Genomic DNA, 26,297 nt, shown 5'->3' with positions numbered 1-26,297 from the left:
CATTTCTCTTTGCATTGGTCCGAGCTGGTTAGCTCCTCTTCGTGGTTTTCGTACCACACCTTTGCCGTGCCTCTTAGGTAGAACAAGTTAGCTAGCATAAGAGTAGGGTCCCATCTGTTCATTCCACTCGCGCGTTCGTACATGGCCACCCACTCTTCGACGTCGGCGCCATCGGTCCCGCAGAAAGTTCCAGGATCCTTGGGTTGCACAACGACAACCGAAGGTGACAGCGACGTAGCTGGCGACGGTGACGTTGGAGGCGGCAACGACGTTGATTCCGCGTGCTCACCGTCATTCATGGTGCGGACGATGATGCGACGTCCATTGCGGAACTCCGTGGGGGATTGGGCACGGGAGGTCAGTTCCTGCTTTGAGGCAGTTTTACGGCCGGCTGGTTTGCCAAACAACTGTGTCCATTTCTCTTTGCATTGGTCCGAGCTGGTTAGCTCCTCTTCGTGGTTTTCGTTACACCTTTGCCGTGCCTCTTAGGTAGAACAAGTTAGCTAGCATAAGAGTAGGGTCCCATCTGTTCATTCCACTCGCGCGTTCGTACATGGCCACCCACTCTTCGACGTCGGCGCCATCGGTCCCGCAGAAAGTTCCAGGATCCTTGGGTTGCACAACGACAACCGAAGGTGACAGCGACGTAGCTGGCGACGGTGACGTTGGAGGCGGCAACGACGTTGATTCCGCGTGCTCACCGTCATTCATGGTGCGGACGATGATGCGACGTCCATTGCGGAATTCCGTTTCCAGCCGTGGTACCCCGCACCTCTCACCAATGTCTTACGGGGATGTTGCGAGTATATATATATACAGGATGAGTCACAGCAACTAAGATGTCTGACCACCAACAACACGCAGCAGCCAGCGTCTCCGATCTTCCTCTCTTATCCTTCCGTAACAATATCGACGTTGCTGTTCCCGTGACCACTCATCGTGTTCACGCTGTTCTTCGGAAGCCCTATGTGTGGTCTTTCCATAGCGCTATCACAACACCAACGAAATCAATTGCTAGGCGTTTCTTCTTTTACATACGTCACTCCCTGCTTCGTATGTTAGTTGCCGTTTACCGGCAACTGCAGCTCGTGCAACCGTAATCTCTACCGGGAAACGCTTTCGGCGAACGCTATGCGCGCTTTCTGGTTATTTATTTCGTAGCCCCGCGCGGCCGGCGCTGCCGCAGATGCGAGCGCCATCGGGTGGTGCTGCCAGGAACCCAGTGGCGCACGCCTCCCGCTGTGATTGGACGAGTTTTTACCCACGGTACAGTGTACTAGAATAGGGGAATAAGTCCTTTTGCAATGGAAAGCATATTTAACGCCAGCGAACAGGGACAGAAGGGAGACGACACCAGAATGGGCTAACTTCAACAACTTGATTTTCAGGAAACGCCCACCTATTTAACCCATGCAAATACCCATGTTCACCCATGTTAAATAGGCGGGTGTTTCCTGACAATCAAGTTAAAGTTAGCGCATTGTGGTGTCGTCTCCCTTCTGTCCTTGTTCGCTGGCGCTAAATATGCTTTATAAGTCAGTCTACCAACACGCCCAACAAATGGCAATCCTTTTGCATGTGACTCCCAACGAGACAGAAACTCGAGAAATTCCTTCAGAGCCCTTCAGAGCAAGCACATATATGGCAAGCACGCTGCAACTGGCCGCAACAGCACAGAACGCAACACACGGAGAACGCTTCCGTACAGCCGGTGCGACTGCAGCGCCGCCGCATACATCCGGGACCTGTCTACGCTCCCGGCTTCAAAGCGGTGCGCGGCGTGCTGCGCCGTCTGAACACACTGCCCCTATCTAGTACACTGTATCCACGGACACAAATGCTTTGGGGGCGAGGATTTACGGAGTCGCCATCTATCGCAAGCCCTTCGCTTACGTAGTAGGATGGATAACTCGGCGCGCTCCTTATAGGTTTAGCTGTTGACGCTCAATAAAAACACCACGCGGGAGCCCTCCTGGACATTTCAGCAAGTACTTTCGAAACGAGGGAAGTTCTTTTTACTGTCAAAATAATAATCTTCGGCAAACAGAAAGCACAGAACGGTTTACAGACGCTAAATGCCATTTATTTAATGTTCTTCTTACCGTTCCCTTTCCACTCCAGTGAACTTGCCACTATCTAGCATAAACAGGTTCAGAGACCAAAGCTTCACATGAGCCGGGCAGTGCGCGCTTTCTGCTATCACCGCGAACCTCGCAGCCCCGACGCCGTAGCAATCTTCCTCGAGGAAGTGCTTGCAGCACACCCGAGTTGTAGCCGATGGCTGCTTGCCGGTTCTAAGTTTCGCGATCCAAGCTTCACGCAGCTTCTTGTCCTGCGGGTACGTGTGAACACCAACACCGGGCTCTGTTCCCTACGTCCGGCACGGCGGCACCGATCAGGTCTACCATGTTGAATGCCTTCAAAGGCAGCCGCTACTTGTTATAGTGCTTTCAAGTGCTAAGCAGACACCCGAAGCGGGAAGAGCTCCCCACTTAATCGAAACCACAGCGCAGGCGGGACTTTCGTTTTCCGCTCGCTTCGGCGCTTCCGAAGCAGCCGGTGTCCACGTGATCCCTAATACCGCGTCACGCCGACACCAGCTTTTCCAGTGGTGCTCGCCCTCAACATAGCTTCGCTGTAAAAATCGATAGAAACCACATGAAGTCGATGTTAATACAATTCGCATTGAATATGACGACACACCGTACTGCCACCGCCGAAACGAGTAGCTCCACCACTGGAAAAGCTGGCGCCACCGTCGGCGTGACGTGCTATGAGGGATCACGTGGACATAGCGGTCGCGTCGGCTGCTTCGGGAGCGCCGAAGCGAGCTGATTAAGTTCCCTCGTACGCTGCGGTCCTCATTTATTGGCGGGATTTTCCCGCTTCGAGTGTCTCCTTTACAACGATTGAAAGCACTAGAATAGGTAGTGGCTGCCTTTGAAGGCGCGCAACATGGTAGGCTACTGCTCGGTGCTGCAGTGTCGGACTTACGCAACGGAGCCCGGTGTCAGCCTTATTCACACGTAGCCGCAGGACAAGAAGCTGCGTTAAGCTTGGCTCGCGAAACATAAAACCGGCAAACAGTCATCGGCTACAACTCGGGTATGCAGCAAGCACAGACGCGAGGAAGATTTCTGCTACGGCGCCGGGTCTGCGATGTTCGGAAAACGCGCACAGAGACGCTCGCCCGAGTCCGCTGCCCGACTGATAACATGACGACGGTTTGGTCTCTGAACTTGTCGATGCTATAGATACTGGCAAGTTCACTGGAGTGGAAAGGGAGCGGTAAGAAGCACATTAAAAAGCATGGCATATGGTCATGTTTGTGTTATGGATTAATGCACTGGATTACAAAAAAAGAAGCAGCGGGAAATCGCACGCTGAGAACACCGATAAACATACAGTGCGGCGCAACTCGAGAAATAATATTGAAACGTCCAAGAATTTAGAAGGAAAAAAAAAAACATTGAATCGTCGCGACGGCACATCACAGTTCCCGTAGGCGTCGAAGCCTCTACAATGAAATTATTTTTGAATAGCTCTGATAGCGCCCACGACCGGGCGCAGTGGCGTTCACTGTACGTATTCGGTAAAGAGACATAGCGTCTGTAAACGATTCTGTGCTATCAGTTTGCTCAAGATTTTCGTTTAGACAGTAAAAAACATCTCTCGTTTCAAAAGTACTTACAGAAATATCCGGGAGAGCTCGCGCATGGTGTTTTCAGTGAGCGCTGACAGCAAAACCTATGAGGAGCGCGCCACGTGATCCCTCATACTACGCCAGCGAGGCGCTTCCGATAGATGGCGACTCCGTAACTCCTCGCCGCCAATACGAATGTGCTGCAGCCCGACTGCTTCCTCGCGCTTGATGTGGTGCCTTTCCCTCCCTACGGACACGCTACGCCATCTAACGGCGTCACCGTGTAGTTCGCGCGTCTGAACATATTACGCGGGTTCGACTCCGCCCAGCTCCAAATAATTTTTGAGCGACACCCATTGTGACCCTTTTTCTTCCCCTCTTCCCCTTCCCTTACGTAGAGTAGCAGGCCAGATGCTCCATTATCCGGCCGACCTCTCTACATTTTCCAATCATTAAAATACTTCTTGAGCGACACATACCTAGAGATACATACCCAGGGACCCAAGTTGGCACGAAAAACGTGATATAAATGGACCGATTGGAAACTTCGTAAAGCTCCCCAGAGTTCTAATCACACTGGAATGTACTCAAACAGGTTCTGTAGGCTAGTTGAAAATTTCAGAAATGCTTGAGATTATCACAGGATATCACGTTTAAGTGCCCCCAATGAGCTTGAATACGCAATCCTTTTGCCAACTAGCACATACTGAAGGAGTCCCCACAAGATACTGTGCTCTCCCCTTTCCGGTTTTTCTTCGCAACAATGCTTTGGTAAGTGCTGTTATTCAAACTGCAGTTATGCCCAGAAAGCTCTCCCAGAAGTAATGTAGGATGACAAAGATCAAGACAAAGTGAATGCATTTAATAAACTTGAGATGCTTGCACTGATGCAGGGGACATTTTGCAAGTAACAACCTTGCTTATGGCGAAATGCATTGCAGTGTTGCATGATGAGAAAGCATAAGCAACGAGAAAACAAGACATTTCTTACCATTGCGGTGCAAATTGTCGGAAGAGTGTGTTACAGACCACAGCCTTATATCAAAATTAAATGAACCAGTCGAGCAAAGAAAGGAGCTACAGAACTGCCTTTGAACTTGCAAGTCAAACCCTCAGTATTTGTACATCTGTGTGGCAACAGATTTAGTAGTATCATATTTAGGCTGTTTTGGTGCCAAGTTCTTGAAACCTAGATTTAGACTACAGAGTACCCCTTTACTCGAACTATTCAAGCCGATGCCATCAAAATCCATAACGAAACACAGTAAGCTGGTGCAGGAACTTCCAATGGTCGGCCACCAGTTTGAGTCTTCTGGCTCACCAAGCTCGTCATAACAGTGCCAGGTTCCCTATTGCAGCACAATTTACTAATATAGCTCAGCTCAATATTCTTTCGCATCTCTTAACATCCCTACCAGGACATATTGCAAAGCAATAAAACACAAAGTACTCTAGCATCAGATACTTCGTTATAACCAGGCTCAACTGTATGCAGTGAAGCAGCCATGTATGACAAGTCTGGCAGGCAGTTTTCAAATATGTGGCCGCCACTCGCACTGTGTAATGAATTTCAAGAGGCAGAAAAGAGGGGGGGAAAATGAGAATTCTTGTTTTATTGCTATGAGACAATGAAATTAAGTACACAATAATGAAAACATACAAAACCTTCCGAAAGGTATGGATGCTCATTCTTGAAGCTGTTGTGCTTAGAGCCGCAAGAAAGCGGAAAACAAAAGTGTGCATAGTGCAAATCCAAGTGCAAAGACAAAGCAACTTGAGCCTGGGCTGCAGGCACACTCACATTCTTGTGTAAGCCTTTATTAAGTACACAGTATCGGAAAAATAATGTCAATTGAATAAATGCTCAGTATTTAGCCAAAAGGCATCACCAGTGCCTTCTACTTGGAAGATAGAATCGAAATTTGATTCAAGCAAAAAAATATTGAATAACAAGAAGAACGGGGGGAAAATGTCCATGGTGGTACCACCAAACTTAGGCATGTGAAAGAATGGCGAGGCTGCTTTGGCACTTGCAGAAATTTTGCACGTGCAAACTGAATGCACTATGAGGTGGTCCACTTATGAAACTTGGCACATTTTTAACCTCTTTTTCACATGTCAAGAATGGAAAACAAGTTGTCCGGACCTGTTTGAAAATGAGATTCTTTACTCACGGCAGCACTAAAAATGAAAAGCTCACTGTGGAGCACAAATTCAGAAGACGAATGTTTGAACTGGCAAGTAGCGCATGAAAATATTGGGGAAAAAAGGGGGGGGGGGGGCGGAATAGCTACAATCTCAAAAACACTTGGACAATGCCCATGCCACCAAAAAGAAATGAAACAAAGATGCACAATTAAGTAGTTTTGCTGGGTAATAAAGGACATAAATGTACATCTGCAAAAACAGCCCCCAATGCAAGGAGCAGTGCCAGTCAGCAAAGCCTTTTTCCTACTCGCACTGCAAGATGCAGAGATCCGTGCCACTAACAAATGCTGTGCGACAGGCAATTAAACCTTTCTCCAGTTGCAGCTGGTACGGGCCCTATGAAGTGCAGCTCTGGCAAAAATGCCAGCAGGTTCAACACTGTGCCAGAGGTTATTCCACTGCTTTTACAGCACAAGGAGCAGAAGGGAACATGTAAAGGTATTCCCAAAGCTGACTTAAGAGGTAGAATTTTTTTCTTCTAACGAGCGGCACAGATGGTATATGCACAACTTTCACTCTTTCAGCTGCCAAAAGAAATATGCAGAGAGCCTAGCTGCAAGGGAAAGAAATTGGAACAAAAGCTCAGCTGCCATGTCGTCAAGATGTGCTTTCAAAAGGGGGGGGGGGGGAAGGAGGGGGAACACACCCGACAGCAGCACTCTGCATCCTGATCACAACCTCAGAGTCACAGCTGTTCAGATGAACTCGCCTCTTGGCGCTCTGTCACTACCTCAGATATGAGAACAAGTGCCAGAGAAGTGCACAGGAGGGGATGTGTTGAACAACAAAAACAACAAAAGTTGAAATTAAAATCGGCACATTATGTACAGAAATAACTTAAGTAGCATGGTGAAAAATGCATAGGTACCAGTTTGGACCAGTGCACGCCGGGAGGAGCATATTTGGGGGTAGGGCCTTCCCGACTCAAGAGTGAAAAATTGAAAAACATGAGTAGACTCTGCCCTTAACAAAACATAAGAAGGGAGATGATACACAACAAAGCTCATGCATACAAAAAAAGTTATAGCCAACGAATAAAACCTGTATTGCAAACTGCTAAGCTATGCCTAGCTTGCCAGCTGAAAACACTGGAAAATGGAACAACATTACATAACTTGTGACCAACCTTAAGGCAGGTGTGCTGAACAGCAGAATGCCTAGCACGATAGAATCTGTGGTAGTCAACCATTAAGGCACTGAGATTCTTCAGAAATGTGGATGTTAATGAGCTATTGCACAAAAGTTTGAATGCTTCTCATGCATGTAGGGTCAATGATGGCACACCTACCTTACTGCCACGCTCAAGTCCTTTAAGCAATGAGCAGTCAAAAACAATAAAACTAAGAATTCCTAGGCTGGAAACACATCATGAACAAACTTTTCGTTTTCATCTGCTGACATTGCAAAACAGCATACACGCACACAAAAACACTATTCTATTCCTCCAGTACTTTTCCAGTATTGAATAGATGTACCACTGAAACTTCATGCGCAACACTGATGAGGAGACTCAAGCTTGAATGTTGAGAAACCATAAGGCACTACTGTGTGTGTGTGTATGAAAGTTTGAACTTATGGAAAAAATTTCTTGCAACAGCCAATGTAACGCCCAGAAGCAACATGGTGCATCACTCATCACAAGAAAAGGTGCAAAGAGTATTGTGGTGTGTAGGCCAGCTACCCAGACCAAAACATATGACAGTTTAGTAACTGTCTATTCAGGTATGCTTCAAAAATGAACTGCTCCACATGGGTGGTTTGATGCAGACTTGTTAAAAAAATTTGACCACTGCCCCATTGCCACCCTTACTTTTTTGTTCATTTTCTGGCTGTTACACCATCAGTTCACTGCACCTCATTTTGGAGCACGAGAACAGAGAGAGGTACTACTGTACTTCGATTAAGAGCCACACAACCCTTACTTGGGCATTATACAAATTTGTGCTGTTAAGCTTCAGCCTGCTTTGTACAAATAGGGGTTGGGTATACACAGTGTGCATTCGAATTCACATGTGCGAAATATAGCTTATTCAGCCAACAGAAACAGGTGCACCTGCAACTGCAAGTTAAAATGCTTGAAGCCATGCCGATGAAAATTTCTTTAAAAAAAATTCAGCCTTCAGGTGTGCACGCTTCTGCACACTATTAGTGACCAAACCTTGCCAAGCTAGCAAGATTAAACGTGTTCCACTACACACGCGAAGCTGCCAGTGCATTTGTGTGTGCATAATCACGTGCTGAGTAGGGGTCATCACGTCACGTTTGTGCACGTGGGTGCCAGCCCTTGGCAGCACAATTGCACCTGAAAGGCTGGTTACACCACTGGTCAGATTATGGTCAGAACAAAGCCAACAAACTGGCAGAAGGGGTAAAAAAAAATACAAGAGAAAACAAACAACGTGCCAAGAAGCGCCATCAACAGAAGGTAGTCGGACGTCGGTTTACCACCGCAGCCGCCGTTAGTCCGAGCACAGCCGAGCTTTTCCAAGGGGTGTCAGTGGGTGGGGGGTTAGTGGTCTTCGTTTGGCGGACGGAAGATTGTGGTGGATGGAGTCTGGGTTAACAGAAGAAAAAAAAAGGGGGCAGAGAAAGAGAGAAGAAAAAAAAAAACGGAAAGAAAAGACTGTTAGTAGTAGTTCTCATACAGCATATATTAAATAATGTCGAAGAAACAAACCACACACGCACACAGGTTCATCGGTTCCCAGGTCAGCAGATGGGGGCTTAGTACTTCCAGCAAGCTTTTCTTGCGAGCTTAAGTTTCAAAGGTTCAGCAAAGCTAGATGACCTATTGCAAGCTGATGCATGATAACGCCTAGCTCTTAACATTAGCCTAGAACTTTTTTTATGTCATGATCAGTATCTCAGAAAAAAGAAAAAAAAAGCTAAGCTAGCATTTATCGAAAGCTGGCCAAATGAATGGCTCAATGCTAAGCCTTACAGTCAATAAAGTCTTCCCTGCATTCAGTCTATTTGCACTTGCCAAAGCACAGGAGAGTGATGGAGAAAAAGTAAGCGCCTCAGCAGCAAGATACTCATTAACTGGAGTGCAGTATGCCATTTTTTGACCGAACTCTGCAATCTGACAACATGACAAATTGTAGATACATGTTGCAGCTAAGCAGCATGCCATTTTCCTTTCCTATGTCTAGCTAAGCTTAAAGAGCAAGGTAATCGAAGACCTGAATTCTGTCTACAGACAATTTGTGACCTGCAGCTACAGCAAGACAAAAGAACCATCAGTGGCAGATGCACAATGAGGTAAGCACAGACGACTGCAAGGCACTGCTACATTCTGTGTCACAGTTGTAGGGACAAACCCCAATATATCAGCACACTAAAGCAAGGAGAACAGGTGAAAGGTATTAAAATATGAAGCACCGCAAGTAAGACGGAGGGGCAAAGGTGGCTTCCTCCGAGAGAAAAAGATTAACACGTAAAAGAGTGGTTGATCCAGTGCTAGTGCATTAGTGCTTATTACAACAAGCCAGACAGAGGTGTGAAAATATGCAACATCGCAAGTTAGTGCCCAGTTTCTATTGTGCAGTAGAAAGCACTTCCGCACAAAGATATGTTTCAAGCACCTAAAAGTGAAATGCATTTGTGAACCCCTAGCGGCTAGCTAGGGGAGCTGCAAAGTCAGTAAAAAGCAGTGCACAGAAACTAGATTGGCAAAATTAGAAGTTACATGTCTGAAAGGGAATTGTTTTTTCATGAGTGCCCGGGCAAAGAAAAAAGTCACAGAAGCTTTCTCTGCAGGCTTTGAAGTCTATTTTATTCCATTCTTCAAATATATATAATATGTATAATATAATATAAATAATATCTTAACGAACCATATGTACAAATCATCCATCAAAACAAAAAGGACACTGCTCAACACCAGTTTGGAAAAAGAAAAGTTCACAGGATGCCTTGAGCAAGTACATGTCAAGAGCAGCAGCAAGTTGAGCAATGTGTGTGCTTCTAGCATGTTCGCTTTGAACCAATAGGGGGAGGGGCCAAGGACAAGACTACGCGTGTATATAGCATGTATATATATATGTATATATATTTAAAAAAAAACACATACAAAAGTCAAATTCACAGTTGCCATCATACTTTCTAAAATGGCACTTCACCTTCAAGGCCCCACTCCTAGAGACAACCATGATCATTCCAACCAAAAATGTAGAAGCACAAAGAGTAGAAGATGTTGGCAACTGAAACTATGCCTGGCCATGATGAAACAGCCAGCAATAGCTGAACAAGAAATGTTCAAACATGCTGCAAACGACTGCAGTTTGCAAGTGTGATTTGATGACCAAGTCTGACACAGCAAGTAACAGTACAGTTACAGCTGAAAGCAAGATAAAATGCTGTTGATTTCTCTCAAAATGTGGACCTACATAGTGCAGCCTGTAGAGGTCGTGTAGCTATCAACAGTAGCACTGGTTTAGCCTTTAAAAAAGCTGGGCATGAGAAAGAAAAAGAGACACGACACTAAGATAAACAATAGCAATTTCACCAACCTTGGGGTTAGGCCCTCATTATAGGGACCCAATCCGCTGGTAGGGGTGTTCGCGAATTGCCAAATGACGGCGTTGTTTTGCTGCAGCACCTAAGAAGTGGCAGTCAGGAAATCAGGCAGAGTTAAAACACACACAATATGTGGCCCCCAAGGTAATTTGTCATGCACATCCCACGAAGCATGCCACCCCAGGAGCCATTTCTTGGAGAAAAACAAGCATAGCCTAGATGGTTCCAGACACCTACTTGTTGAGCTAAGTGCACCTGAACATTTCAGGTTGATGAAGCAGACAGTAAATGTTAAGTGAGGCACAGTAGGCACAGATGTTTCTGTTTACAGGAAAGATATCTACTTGCTGAAATGGAAAAGGTATTTGCTACAAGCACTCTACACAAATAACAGTGGATTTGCATGCGTGCTCAGCTCGGACACTGCGCTCGTTCATCGTGCGACACTGCCTTCTGTGCAGCCACATTGGACTTTAATTGCAAGAGAGCTGTTCTAGCTGCATAGAGGAAAGTTTCACCGCCACCCAGGTATCTTCAAGAGTTTTCGAACTTGACTAGAACAACTGCACGCGCCAGCATGACGCAAAACATTTGAGGCCAACAAGCCCCACCCATGCAGCTGAGACCCGCTCCCCGTTTGCCGATTTCCAAAGCTCCTGAGGGACACAACACACAGCAAACATCAAGTGCACATGAAGTAAGAGAGCGAGAGCTCAACCCAGGCAAGCCTCTGCGAAGAGCAGTGCTGATGCATTACAAAAGCTTTCCGTCAAGCTTGAGGTATATTGAAACAACATAAGCAAACCTAAGCAACCACTACATGTGAAAACATGTACAAGAATTCGGCGAGAACTCAATGGCCAACTTCTTTCTCACAGGCATACACAGGCACTGCACTGCAGGTGCAACAATGAGAGGCAAAGGAAAAGAAGGGGAACTGAATAAATTAGAGAACAACAAAATATATGTCGGCAACCCCCTGAGCACATGCACATATGTACATCAATGCTTGTCTACTGCAACAAAAACGGGAATCTCATTGTATGTACATCGACAAAACACGCACATATGTATAGTATCTACAAGCCCATGCAAGCACAGGAAAACAATTCCTCACTAGGTGGGGTGGAAAAATGCTTCTCAGAAAAAAAATTTCTAGCACAATGTTTGCCAATACAGAAGCTGTGTAAAAACAAAAGGCAAAGCAATGCATTCACAGAGACTGGGAAAGAAAAAAGTAATGGCAGCAAAAGGAAACTGAAACATTTGTTCCTGGTCCCTGCACTGTAAGATCTCCCAAATATTTACATGCTACACACAAACATGGCAAAATTAAGTTGCACAATTGACATTGGTTTGAAGCTGGATGCAAGGGAGAAACAAACGTGTCTTTGAAATGCCCCTGTATGTGTGGTGAAAGTGGCTAAGAAAGAGGTATGCTGGAATGTCCATCCCTGAATCTACACCACATGCAAACCTGCACTTCTTTACGCTCCTGAACACTTGAACAAGGCTTTGCCTGGCAAAAGAAATATATGGAATGATTATCTGGAAGTGTCACACTTTGGTGGATTTCCACATTGCATTTAGAGTGATATTCACCACTTATTTGACTTGAGGCTCATTGGGAACAAAACGGCAAAGTACCTCAGAAAAACAAGTTGCCATCTAAGCAACCATCCCACAGTTAAAAGCACCAACACTGGATGCAGCAAGAAGCTGAATTCTCAGACAGCCGTGCAGGGAAAACACCTGTTCGAAGGTGGCCTGTCAGGCTAGCAAACAATGACGGATAAGTAAAAAGAAAAAAGTTCCCAACATGGATCAAACAAGCCAATTTAAGGTGCAGCAAGGCTTTGTCAACCAGATGTTTTCATTACAGCACACTACATTTAACAAAGCTGTGTATTGTACGCACAATAATGAACAACCAGAAGATGGCAGGAATCCTATAAAGTCAGTTGCATTTCAGTGGGAAAGAATCTTTCGCTGTCCAGTTTGACAAGCTCAAACATGTCAAAAAAGAAAGACCGTAGAAAAATAAGGCAAAGAGCGGAAGCCATAAACAAACGAAGTTTCAACAAAGTGGACTCAAACCATATCCAAGTCACTTTTGTCACACAGCCCTCTGCATGTTGCAACTGTTCAAAGTGATGCATGCACCAGCAGGCAAAAGGCTCTGCTAGGAATGAGGATGCACCTGAACAAAGAGCAAAGCTGGGCCTTGCCATCAGCACGAGAGTGGGCAGATGTTTGGGACCAGAAAACCCGAAAGAGAAAGGGGAAGTCACAAGGGAGAGGGAACACTCATCGTCCAAACAACCCACCGGCTGGGGAGTGGTCAGGAGCATACTCGGCGAGCAGAGGGGACGTGAGCGCTGCATACTGATGATAGTCAGGATATGCTGCGTAAAGTAGGCCCGCTTCTGTCGGGGCTATGAGAGGCGGTGGTGGGCCAGAGCCATTCAGCAGGGCGCTAGGGGGACCCACAGGCAGACCACGGGGGGATAATATCAGGGGCGCTCCGAGTGGTGTAGACTGGGCGCGCATTGGAGAAGCCAATGCCACTGGCGGCGGAGGGCCGCCTGCCATCAATCGCTGTGCATCAGCAGCAGACAAGGCCAATCCCATGGCTGTGGGCGCTGTGTGCGAGAAAGAGAAGGAAAAAAAAAACTCAAATGCAAGGCACTGAAGGCAACCAAGGTTGGCGAGCATTTACCTGCAAGAGTGAATGAGGCTTTAGCAAAGGGGCTGTTCTCAAAAACGAGACCTGGGTGAGAGAGGCACCTTCCATGTTACACAGGGCACACAACAAAAAATGGCAGCCGCATGTGACAGGTGGAGGAAATGCAAGCTGTCAGACACACCAAGAGGACAGGGTGGTATAGAGAAGGCCAATGCATGCTGCCCCCCATTTCAAACAAAACACTCATACAAATGTGGGTATAGGCTTCACTCTCCACATGATTTACACAAGCTTAGTCAAAACCTGTAGTTGACTCAACATAATGTGAAAATGGATCTCCAGAATGCTCACCAAAGATTCCTGCATGCAATGACTGCAGCTTGCACTACAATGCTCTTGCATCTGGTCATTACATTTTATATTATTCTGCACAACTCAGTATCACTTAGCATTTAGGCTTAATTGCACAGATTAGGTACTCATTCAAATACTACACTTAAATCTATCAAAAAATTTTGTTGACTGCTAGGCCAATGTCTTCCTACAACTTATATTTGCATGATTTTGGCTTAGGCCTTCAGATATGACAAAAGTATTCTCACAAAATTTTAACCAACAAAAATATGAAGTTTCGAACAAAAGGCAGATATTGGGGTTCTGCAAGCTACACTCAATATAGTGCAAGCAGACAGAATGAATCAACATGTGCTGTTGAGGTTACAAACTTGTTACTTCTGGTGAAATTGTTCAAAGAAGTCGAATTCGCAAAGTAACATAGGCTACGGCGGAGAGCCCACAATACTCCGCCTACAAAACGTCACCATAGCACGCAGTTAAAATTTGATTTTGGTTGTTCACGTAGGCACCACTACAGATTTTGGCACCTGCGGGCGCCAAATGCGGTCGTCCTCAGAGAGGCACAGTGCGCTCAGCCAGCAGACTCGTCGCAGCACCCCATGGCGACCGCGGTAGCTACTCTATTTGGCAGACTGTAGGTACATGCAACTACAGCATTTGCTCTGTACTCGACAGGGCTTGAGTGCGCGCATGCGCTTATCTCCTGTCTCCTGTCTGGCTGTGATACGTGGTGCAGGCCCACTTTGTGCTGCACCAGCTTGACCGATGGATATTAGCACATCCACCTTGCGCAATTTGATGCCCTCTCATTACGAAGCGAAGTCTGCCAAGCCATCTAACTAGGAGCGATTGGAAGTGAGCGTGCGCTGGCGAGCATGTGTGCGGTCCGACCTGAAGTTTCATGTGACACGAGGCTAGATGAGTGTTCCAAACTAGTCAAAATTAGCAAGACTCGATGGCCATGACACCAATAAGCAGGGTGGCAAAAGGCAAAAGCAAAAAAAGGGGTGCTTAGAATCGAGTAAATATGGTAGTAAGCCGTTGTAGTAAATCACTGGGCATGTGGCTCATGTTAGCTTTGGAAAATTGAGTAGTTTCCGCTAGTTGTCTGTTCTCGCCAACCTGTGCTTTATTATATCACCAATTTCCCGTAAATTTTTCCTGTATATTTGACCACCCATCACACATCGCATTTGCTGCCAAGCAATTTGCTCAGGATTAGGGTTGGAACTTGCAAAAGAATGCACCCCTGCTGTTCGCAAACCTGTGCCTTTTGCTATTGAGGCTGGCTTTTCTGCAAAGCTTAGACCTTCAGTGGCTAAGAGTGTCTTGCAGCCGAAATTTCGCCAGCAGCATAAAATTATCGCAAAATTCAGCACAACATCGCACATTGCCAGAAAAGATAGAAATAAAGACTAAAAACGATGTTAGTTCCCTCCCACACAACTAACAATATATTTGATTTGTTTAGAATACTCGTAACCAATCGAATATTCAAAAATTTTCGAATACCTAGTGTTTTTAATTGAACGCAAATATTAAAATGTAATATAGTCAATATTATTCCTAAGTTTTGAAGAATCCCTCACCCCTATTTAATATTAAATATCCTGAACTGCCAAATTTTCTGCCGACAGGTTTCTCTGCAGTATTGCCTGTGTATTGTCACTCTACAATGTTGTTTCACCATTTTCATGCACTCCAATCTGCCATAAACTGATAAAGTGGACAGAGAATCTAAATAATTATGAGAAGGGTAGCAAAAGACGAGGACAAGGAACCAAACAGGTTGGGCGATGACTCGCAGCTGTACCCACCTACACGATGCAGAACTAGTCGGTGCGATTTAGTCTACTCTAACAAAAATTTGAACACCTTCAGAAACATGTCTACATTTAGGTAATCAAATTTGAGGTTGACATAATATCGAGCATTGAGAGATTTTCTAAGCTTTCGACGGTCAGTGCCTTGTGGAAAGAGTACTTGCCAGCTATGTATAAAATGTTGGAGATTGGCCATAGCTAGAAGTTTTGATAATAAGGAATGGTCTTACAATAACACCCTAACTCAGACACAGCTGCACTGGCATTAACAATGTTACACCATGGAGGTGCCATGTTCAAGGAGAAAAACTAAACTGCAAGTATCATAGCTATGCAATGTGCTGTTTTACAAGCACTGCATGCATGCAGAAATGTGAGCCTGGCTCATAAAAAGCGATTCGAATAGAAGACAAAACAAGTGCCCCGTCTTGACTATACTGCCTTTGGATGTACATTACAAACATCAGACATCTAAGCATACCCAGATTTAACTAACAAGCAATTCTACAGACAGGTGCCTTGTTGCCTATTACCAGTTGCTAGGTGCTGCAGGGAGGTATAGATGACACTATAGACTTCACACATTGTGGTTTTCATATGGCAGTCAGACTTCATATAGTCTCATACTCCAAGTACACTGCAGCCTACTGTTGCATACAATTGCCCCTATCCAGCTTTGTGCTTGCCCAGTATTTAAATATGGCATGGGAATGGGAAACAGGCAGTGTCAGATTTTATGCTTGAAATGGCATGAAGAACGTTCGACACCAATCATGTAAAGTTTGTATGCAATTGTGAAAATATGTTATTGCAGTGATAAACAGCCATTTGGGACACCAGGATACTTGCAAATTTACATGCATACAAAACGTTGCTATCCACCACCATACAGCAAGGGCTACCACAGCACTGTTGGTGCTCCCTTTGTGCTAATTCGCCCTGCTTCTGCATCAACTTTATGTTGATCGTAATACACATTGAAAAGAACCATTACATCTAACAAATAGCACGGAGTATCCAATAACAGTTAAGCATATCACTTTGATCATGTGCCTTCAATGAACTTCCACACTTCCCATTTCTGAAATTTGAATTCTCATTGAACCACTAATGTATTCAATTCTGATATCACGCACAACCTTTACACTTGCACCATGATAGTGACATGTTTTAGCCACTTGTAGAATTCCCCTTGAAAGCAGCAATTATTTTAAAAAAGACATGACAAGTAACAAAATGCTAAGCTCATCTGTGCCAAGCACATTTTAACTGCCATTTCCTGTAAGCAAAGCGATTTACATAGCTGCCAATTGTGCGAGCCAATACTATGTCCATATCCACAATTATCGTGTCTCAATTTGTCCATATCTACAATGATTGTGTCTCAATTCCCAGCTGAGCCTAAATAAGGCATCACTCACCGACTCCTTTGGTGCTGCTGTCCCTGTACGTGCCGTTTATGATGGCAAGTTCCATGAGCTGCCTCTTCTTCAACTCGTCCTCACCTTCAGTCTGGCAAAAGGGCAAGGCCAACCATTCATCAACCTGTACTTGCCACACAATGCAATATGCTGCCGCAAAGAGAGACTAAGAACTCACAACTGGTACAAGTAGTTTGCGAACTTCATCCACTGCCTTCTGCAGTTTGACCTCTGCCCTGTTGCTGGAGTCCTCGCAAGTGATGAGCACATGAAGATCGTCGTTGAGGTGCTCCCAGTTTGGCTTGCCCCTGTTCATGTCCTCCTATGGGTGCATTAACAGTGGCATAATGAACCACACGAGCGGTTGTCACTCGTTCCCCACGCATGCAAAGTAATACGCCAGGTTCACATTTGCCAAAACTGGCCTGACAATGCAGAATTAAACTGACAGTAGCCACAAATAAATACTGTCATTGCTAAGTCAGTGCTTGTGCATGTCTTCTGCTGTACACCCCATTCTCTAACAGTACTTCAGGATAACATGCACCTGTGGTACGCATTTGCTCCTTGATATATGCTGGATTCTGAACCACATCCACACTTCTTCCCACCTTTTACAGAGCCACCATACACATTACATGCACCTTTATGAGTACAATGTGTGCAGTTCTTCAAGTGAAACAGTTTCCAAGGCTGGTTCTTCCCACTACCTTGATTACATATGACTGAGCAAAGAAGTTCACATGGATTTTAAGAGGTGTGCAAAAACACATTCAAATAGGAAATAAATTATATTGGTATTTGGAATTCCTTTCAATCTATAACTAGTTTTCAAAATGGAAGTACTACTATAAGAAATAGTTATGCTGCTTGCAGAAACCTTCACATTCTTGTTTCAGCACATCTCAAAATTACTGTACAGCGAATTAGGTAAAGTTGGTTTAGTAGTACAAAAGAAACTAAGGCCATGCTGAACCAACCACAAGGTGTTATAAAATCAAATTTAGAAACAGCGAAAACTGTTGCTCTTTTGATTGTGTGAAATGCTAGTGTAAAAATTTAACCACTTCGGGTAATGGCAATAGTGGACCATATCCCGAAACTATGGCATGTAAAGGTGCATGCAATTTATATAAATTGTGGAAAGTTTTTTCATCTTGTTTCAATGTGTACATGTCAGTAAAATGTGCATCGCTGTTAGCAGTTTTTGGCACGTGTTCTTGACAAGTGTACTAGCACCCAAACCAATTTGAAAACTAACCAGCATTTTGATGCTACATAAAAAATATTCCATTCATATATCTGTCATCTGCAGATTTGTATTCAATTGAGTAAAAGCCTTATTCACATGCATTAGTGAATTATCTCATGCACTTCAGCACATTATGACATGAAGAGAGTAAAAGGTGTCAGCAGCACAGCAAAAGAACGACACTCACTGCAATCATTTACTGCGACAAGCAGTTAACTTGAGGTTATTTTGGTACTCCCATTCTCACTGCTTCTGCATGGGCTTCTACAACATGCTTCAATTCCGTCCAACGTCGATTCTGCAGCAGCTTCTGTGCGAGCTTTGTTTTTTCCCAACCGACAATTACTCCACTGTGGCACCAAAGATCAGTTTCTGTCTTTGAAAAATTTGCAGATCATATCTTCCAATGTTGACACTGTCTCCCTTCCTAGTCGACTCGACTCAAGTTTGCCTTATCTAGACCACTCAAGGTTTAATATTAGCCTGTTACGTATGCACTGACAGACAAATCAAGTTCCTAAATATTTAACGGCTGATTGCACTACAATGTCTTTGAATGCAGTATGTTAATATGACGAGTACTGTTAATTTTCCAGCACTGTACATAATCCTGTTTTGGCAAGTTAGTTGTGCAAGACGTCAACAAAAGCCATCACACTCAGAACCAATTATGTTAAAGCACATGCAGCACAAACAAAGCCTGAATGGTGCATGCAGTTCAAAAGTGCCCCCAAGAAGTGTAACCAAAGATGAATGCAACAGAACCCAAAGCCATGTTAAACAGGAAGTGGCATAATTATGAGCACTTCTGATGATGCCAGAAAATGCACCCTGTGAAATGTGCAACCGCAGGCATTGCCGTTATTCGGTGAGCAATATGTTGCGATGGAAACATAAGAGTGGGATGAATGCAGAATACTCACTTCAGCCCTGTGCATGAAAGCATGAAAGAACATCACACAAGAGGTTAGCTGCTAGAACAGGTCAAAGCTGTTATTTCTGACAGTTCAACATGAGCGCTGCACATTCCAGAATTCTTGAAAAGCCTCAAGACAAATCACACAATGAGCAATGCAAAAATATTCAGCTAAGCTGGAATGCTAGTGGGCTAGTATACTACCTAAATAACTTGGGTTACAGCCCCTATAATCAGCCTAGGCCATGTTCAGAGGATGAGTTGCATGGACAATAACTCTTGAACAGGAACACTATTATGCACTGGAAAAAGATTATCTTAATACGCACAAGAAATGTAGAGAGACTTAGAGGATGCTGTCAGTCACTCATGGAGTGCGGATTCAAGTTATGGAGTTTAGTGTCCTAAATCCACACAAGCTGTAAGGGATGCTGCAGGCTTCAGACTAATATTGACCATCTGGGGATAGCCACGTGCACCCAAAGCATGGTTACACAGGCATTCGTGCATTCCATCCTCACTGGAATGTGGGCATTGCGAGTCGGGAATCAAATCCCTGACCTTGAGTTCAGCAGCAGAATGCTATAACCACTAAGCACCATGGCAGGCACATGGATTCAAATTATGGCCAATTTAAAACTTATTTTTCTACAGACAACATTTGTGGCTTTGACAAGTACTGCAAATCAAAGAAAGGATACTTCAAAATTACTTTCCCACAGGCACAGAGTGGCAGGTTTGTCCCAAGCACAATCAATTTTCCGCACAAATAAAATCTCATAAAATTTGCAGACATTAAAGTGATGAATTACATTAGCGTTTGTAACTGTTAATGAACATTCATGAAAAGCATATTTTGTTTTCACTGTCTAAGATTATTTGCAATAGTCTTTTTTTAAGGCTTTCTGGCATACACATTACATAGTTAAAAAATGCAATAAACATTTTATCTATGAGTATCCACATTGTCAATTTGCATCTAATTGCTTAACTAGACAAATGACCAAATCCAGCCCAAAAGCTATCACCATTATTTCTTAGTGCGAGATGGTATTGTTACTAATAACAGCTACACATTTTCAATCTCATTTCCCCACTCTTCACAAATTGTAATCGCGAAAATGTGTATAGATATCATCATCATCAATAGCACCGTCATCAGCCTATTTTATGCCTACTGCAGGATGAAGGCCTCTCCCTGCTATCTCCAATTAACCCTGTGCTGCGGCAACCGATTCCAACTAGCGCCCGCGAATTTCCTAATTTCATCGCTCCACCTAGTCTTCTGCCGTCCTCGTCTGCATTTCCCTTCTCTTGGTACCCATTCTGTAACCCTAATGGTCCACCGGTTATCTAACCTGCACTAACATTACATGACATGCCCAGCTCCACTTTTTTCTCTTAATATCAATTAGAATATCAGCTATACCCGTTTGCTCTGATCCAAACCGCTCTCTTTCTGTCTCTTAACGTTATGCCTAGCATTCTTCATTCCGTTGCTCTTTGCGCGGTCCTTAACTTAGTCTCAAGCTTCTTTGTCAATTTTCAAGTCGCGCCACATGTCAGCACCGGTAAAATGCACCGATTGAACACCTTCCTTTTCAATGATAATGGCAAGCTTCCAGTCAGGAGCTGACAATGTCTGCTGTATGCGATCCAACCCATTTTTATTCTTCTACGAGTTTCCTTCTCATGATCAGGGTTCCCTGCGATTAGTTGACCTAGGTAAACATTCTCCTTTACAGACTCTAGAGACTGACTGGCGCTCCTGAACTTTAGTTTCCTTGCCAATCTATTCATCATTATCTTTGTCTTCTGCATATTAATCTTCAACCCCACTCATATATATGCAACATACTAAAAAGGAATTTTAACTTAAGTCAGCCCATTTTATAAGAACTAGCTTCGTCGAGCAGCATCCTTCTCTTACTTGCAGGCCATACTGCATAGTTATGTTGCTGCGTTGTTGGCCCATATTAACCCAATTAACTCAAGATGTGTACTTAATACCAGTGTCCCACAGGGCACTTTCAATATTGATTCAGCTCAATCTGGATCCAATTTCTCAATCGCAATGAATTCATTTCCCAGAGTAGCTTTTGCCTGAGCTTGGTTGCACATAGCACAAGTGGTTTCCAGCAGAATGCACCGACACGCTGTGTCCAGCGTGTGTTGTTGTCCCTTTCTGTGCACGTTGGTGCGTTCTGCTGGAAACCATCTGTCCTTTCCTCAGCCTGAGCAAAGCAGCAAATTGTGATGAAGAATTTCAATTCAGATGCTTGACTGCAATCAAAAGCTCTCTGTGCGACACCAGTATGAGACTGTCAGAAAGCCTGACAAATTCATGTGTAGTCTGAACTGTGCCACACAATTGCTGGCTTCTACATTTTGCTTCTACATTCACCGACAAATGACACTAAAGCCACATCTGCAAGGCAAGAAAAAATATTTGAACACGAAAATTCATGGAAAGCACATGGCAAAGGATGACTCAAAACTTTCCAAGCACATGAGGAGAGCCACATTACCTTTTTCTTGTCCCGCATGGAACCTTTGCCCCGAACCATTATCTTGCAGCCAGTCTCTTGCTCAAGCTGCTTTGCCGTCATACCCCGAGGACCCAAGATTCTCCCTACAAAATTGTACTGCAAGGCAAGACAGGCATTCAAATGATTACAGGCTTGACAGTCAGGCTCAACATGTCCAAGCAGCACTATTTACTAAGAGTATGTAATCAGCCAGAAATTCAACTGTAGTAGTAATTAATACAATTTGATGTCTAAAAGCTACACAGGAGGGTACAAGGTCCTTCAAATTAATTTTGGCCATTTGAGGCCTCTAAAAAAATACTAAAAAATACTAAAAAGAAACGCAAATCAGTTTAGACAAACTATTTTAGTGAAGTTTACAGTATAGTTTGGTTATGAGAAAACAAAACAACTCCATTTATATATATATATATATATATATATATATATATATATATATATATATATATATATATACTGATTGTGGCTCCACAAAAGTTATTGAAACTCCCTAGGATATGTGTTTGGATCTCTTAGAATACAATGACATCGTAGCGAGCTGGTGCAGAAACTCGGAAGTGGCATCGCCACCCATGTCATTTTGTATTTTTTCTGGCCTTTCCGCATGGTAATATGCGTTTCGTTTAGTATTGTAGAAGGGTAACTTATATATAGCTCGAGTAATTTCTCTTCACATCTCTATAGGCCCAATTCTGCAGCTCTTCACTGCTGTACACAGGCTCCTATTAAAGACATGACATCAGAAGCTTTGGAACTCTCCAAAAAGTTTAACAGAGCAACTGCTCGTCTGGCAAGTTTACACTTCAACGTGTACTGTGCTGATTACATGCAAATTTAATGCAGCCACAAAGGTCCTGCATTGAAAACATGAAAGCAGAAAATCGGATGCATAGTTAAGTGCTAAAGCAGAAGGCAAGATAGCTTTATAAGCACTTCCCCGACACGACCTTGCCAAAACAAGCAGCTGCCACTTGTACACAAGAATACACACTTCGGAAGGCACTCCATGGTATCTAATCAGACCTCATGCTTCCCTCAACACCTAACCGAGGTTTTGTGCAGGCGTGCACACACATGTAGATAATGCCATAAATTGTTCTTGTTCATTTTCTAGAACTCGCTCTGGTGGCCCATAGAGCAAGTGCCAAGTAGGACTTGCTGCTCCAATAGAAATTTTCTACCAACAGAAGACAAATAAAAGCTGAAATGGGATGTCTGAAGCAGTAGAATTTTACTTCCACGACCTGAGCAATGAACATAATGGTATGTATGCAATCAAAACTACATGAACACCTATCCTTAAAGCAACATTGAAATGTAAGAGAGCTGATAACTTACATCAGGGTGCTCCTTGACAGGCACATACACTTTTTCAGACCGACTAACTGGCGGTCCTATCCCATCAGGAAGCACCAAGGGCTCTTTTTTCATGCCATTGATTTGGAACAGAGATGACCGGACCTTGCTGATCTCTGCATTGAACATAAAACAAGCACCTTGATCGAACTTGTGTGCATTTAGAATACTCCAACAGCTACTTAAGAAATATTGCAGCAAATGAATATGTCCACGCAATTTAATTTAAAATATGCACATTCAAACGTGCTGAATTGGATATTTGATCAAGGTCAAATGAACACAATACGTGTGTGTGAGGCGGTTTGTGGGTATATACACATTATATTACAGGGCATTCTTGTTACTGTGAAACATTATTAAACATCTATGTATATTTATTACCTAGCAGAAAGCAAAAACTAGAAATTCCTCTTGACACGCTTTTTATGCGTGAAGTTGTTGCTTTATCCAGACAGAAATTAAGCAGGCAGCGTCACGACTGACGATCCGCATTGTCATTGGTTCCTCGCCCACGCCACGTGCGATTTGGCGGCGTTCAACGCATCCTAACATGGAAAAATCCACGTACGAAGAGGCCGTGGCACATTTGCCGCATCTGCGAAATGGCAAGCAATATCGCACCATGTGAGGCTCTGCTGTTGTACCCGTGTGGGAAGAGTGCACTGGCGCACTAAACCGATTTGAGGACGGTCTCCTGGTGTAGCACGTCTGCCCACATCAGCGTTCAAAGAAACAGCTGTGCTTAGGCCAAGCTGCCAGGCTTGAGTAAACACGGAGCCCACAGTGCGTACGCGTGACGCGATGCTCAGACGTCAAAAACAATGACGCGCTAGAAGTGGCAAAACAAGCAACGAAACACCAGATGATTTCGAAACGCAGGTTACTGTATGAAGTGGACGATTTTGGCATCCTTGCGCATCAAGTTTCCTCGCGCAAGCGATGACGTCATGTCTACTTCCAAATCGCCTCGATCCGAGTATCGCAAACCGCAGGGCGCGATATGACAGAGGGCAAGCAGTGCATCACCATACCGACTGACACAGCCAGTTTTCATTTAAAGTCTAATCCGATGGCGTAAGAGCGCAATAGGGGTTGCTTCATACGTGTAAGAAATTCAAGCACGCGCACACGAATCACCATGAAGTGAGGACGAAAGTCGACTCATTTGGCTCGTGAACAGTACAATACAGCCTCCACAACTTCAGAACACCGTGCAACCAACAAGTTCGATAACAATGCATGCGGGAAAATTGTTGGTCGGATGGTTTGTCCATTGAGCGGCGGCGAGACCTGTCTGCTGATTTACGCGAGAGGAAAAGGATGCACTGTCGACAATCGAATGAACAAGCATTCCGCCGCGGCGGTGACGAGCGAAGGCATCCGAAGCTGCACCTGGGATGAAAGCTGACGAACAAGTGCTGCTCGGTCATGCTTGAAAAAGCAGGCGCGCGCATGTCAGCGGCACGTTTCACTGCGTGCGTGTCGGCCTTGGCGGGCGGTAAGCAATGTTAAAGAATGGTTATTGTTTCTGATTTAATCGGGATGCACGACGTCTGGACCCAGGACGGCAGGCAACGCGCAAGTGGACATGATGGTGGAGAGACCGAGTTGATTAGCACCGCCTAACGGACACAATGATCGTGAAGCAGCTCGGCTGCTAGGCGAAAGCCTCCGACACCAATCGGACATGCCGCTAATGCCGACAGGCTGGAAGCTATGGACATGAAGGCTACTTCAGACTAACGCAACGACCTCAACTTCGCCAACCAAATGAAGCCTTTTCAGATACGAGGTACCGCAGGACCACTGAGTCGCTTGGCAGCACAACAGCTCCGCAAGCCCCATCTGAACAGGTGCACCATGGATGGCTATCCAAATCACAGCCATTCACCTGCCGGGCATGTCAGCGTTTCTGGTGTTATGGAAGATGTTTGCGAACTGAACAACGTCTTCGCAAGCAGTGCACAAGTTCCCTCTTACCTAAATGTTCCGAGAAACGGCGGAAATCCACAAAGGCATCCGAAAAATTCCTGGATGCGCCCGGCGGGCACACTGCGATGCAGGAGAGAAATCCAACATGGCGTCACTTGTCAGTAGGCTTACAAGCGTCGGAATGCGCTTCATTTCGACGCTGTCGCAAGCTCCGCTGGCTTAGCCAGGCAAAAAGTAGCCACACACCGTCGCGACTACGGGTCGCCGGCACAAAGACCACGAAGCAGCACCAATACGCAGAGTCAACCAAAACCATTGCCTCCGAAATGACAAGGGGCGGAACGGATTCCACCACACACATAGCAACGGAGACCATCTCCGCACGAAATCGAAGAACTCGTCGACGGCATGTTCGGGCCTTTTCAACGAAGGAGCAGGTGGAAGCACTTGGATGTTTTTGCCGTACTCGTTGTTTAGGCCTAAGGTGGACCGCACATCTCACGAAGACAGCGGCTGTTGTAGCCCAGCGTCGGCGCAAACTCACCTTCGTCCAGCAGCCTCTCCAAGTGGATGAAAACGTTGGGAAAAGCTGCCAGTTGTTTCTTGTCCTTCAGCAGCTGCGCGAGGTAGTCAGCAATGCTCTGCGTGTTGTTGTTGGAGTTTTCACCCATTGCGTTCTGTGGCCGCTGCTCGAAGTGTGCTGATGCGAAAGGGCGATCCTGCGCCGACGACGAGCCTCCAGCCTTTCTGCCTCGTGCTTAATCTACTAGCCAAACTCGTCGATTGACCTTCCAAGGAACTCAGCGCGCAGGCGCGCTGGGGGTAGGTCCATTTTCGCGCTGGAGGGGAGGTCCCTGGACGGGAGAGGGTGAAGCTCGCCCCCTTTTCGTCCTCGCCCTTTTCGGCCCTGGCGGCAGCACGCATGACTCGTCGTCTCTCGCGGGTCGAGCAGCGCCTTTCCTCGGTGTGGCACATGCGTCGAAAATAACGCTCGCCGACGGCTGCGTCATGCGACACGAGGACCCTACGCAGCCAGGTCTTCGATTAGCTGGTAATGAACAGGGTCTCGCCGACAAAAGACCCCCGACACCCCCGGTTGAGTCGATTCGGCTGCACCGAATTGGCAGGTTGCTCTCGTGAGCGGTGGCGGCGTCGACTTTCCATTCATGCGGTGGGCACGTACGACGTTCGGGCTCATTCAAGATGCGTACCCGCATTTTTTCCTCACTTTGTGAATGTATCGCTTGCAGCTCTGAAGAATGGAACTGATTACAAAAGAAAAAATTCCGGCAGCTACCAATCTTGACAAAAGAATTCCCACGGCTATCAAATATGCGGCAATCTTTCAATGTCCATCAACAAACGCAGCACGCATTGTGTAATGAATGCTAGGGCCCTAAATGTATGCGTTTGCTTCTATGAATCCATTCAAAAGGCTGATATGTGGCTGCGTGATGGCCTGAGACGAGGGGAGTGGGGGGAGAGTTAGGTGTGCGTGGCCCTTTTGTCGTGAATGTGCAAGTACCACCGGGTCCAGGCGGAGGTGTGCATTTCCGACATTCTGCTCAGCGTTGATTGTACCGCGGTCGCGAGAAAATGCGCCACGCCCATAGCCAGGACCTGTACTTCGAAC

At 45.2% G+C, this 26,297-nt stretch overlaps 1 protein-coding gene across 3 annotated transcripts; it reads right to left on the bottom strand.

Annotated features, from left to right (window-relative positions):
- Positions 1 to 5,228: 5,228 nt before the first annotated feature.
- Positions 5,229 to 25,479, bottom strand: how (protein held out wings). 3 transcript variants are annotated; one of them, XM_065432352.2, is made up of 9 exons: positions 25,209 to 25,479; positions 22,712 to 22,845; positions 21,353 to 21,469; positions 16,835 to 16,978; positions 16,657 to 16,747; positions 13,089 to 13,139; positions 12,697 to 13,011; positions 10,363 to 10,451; positions 5,229 to 8,405 (listed from the first exon to the last, which is right to left on the bottom strand). In XM_065432352.2, the coding sequence occupies exons 1-8, from the start codon at positions 25,333 to 25,335 to the stop codon at positions 10,381 to 10,383; spliced, it is 1,050 nt and encodes a 349-aa protein (XP_065288424.1). In that variant the 5' UTR covers positions 25,336 to 25,479; the 3' UTR covers positions 5,229 to 8,405; positions 10,363 to 10,380. The 3 variants fall into 3 exon arrangements, with proteins under 3 accessions (XP_065288424.1, XP_065288423.1, XP_065288425.1); XM_065432351.2 differs by lacking the exon at positions 5,229 to 8,405 and having other exon boundaries at positions 9,600 to 10,451; positions 25,209 to 25,478; XM_065432353.2 differs by lacking the exons at positions 5,229 to 8,405; positions 13,089 to 13,139 and having other exon boundaries at positions 9,600 to 10,451; positions 25,209 to 25,477.
- Positions 25,480 to 26,297: the final 818 nt, after the last annotated feature.

The sequence above is a fragment of the Dermacentor albipictus genome, chromosome 5 (genome assembly GCF_038994185.2).
Source record: "Dermacentor albipictus isolate Rhodes 1998 colony chromosome 5, USDA_Dalb.pri_finalv2, whole genome shotgun sequence".
NCBI classification, from domain to species: Eukaryota; Metazoa; Arthropoda; class Arachnida; order Ixodida; family Ixodidae; genus Dermacentor; species Dermacentor albipictus.
The sequence above is the reverse complement of the archived record's forward strand: the minus strand, read 5'-3'. Positions and strand labels throughout refer to the sequence as shown.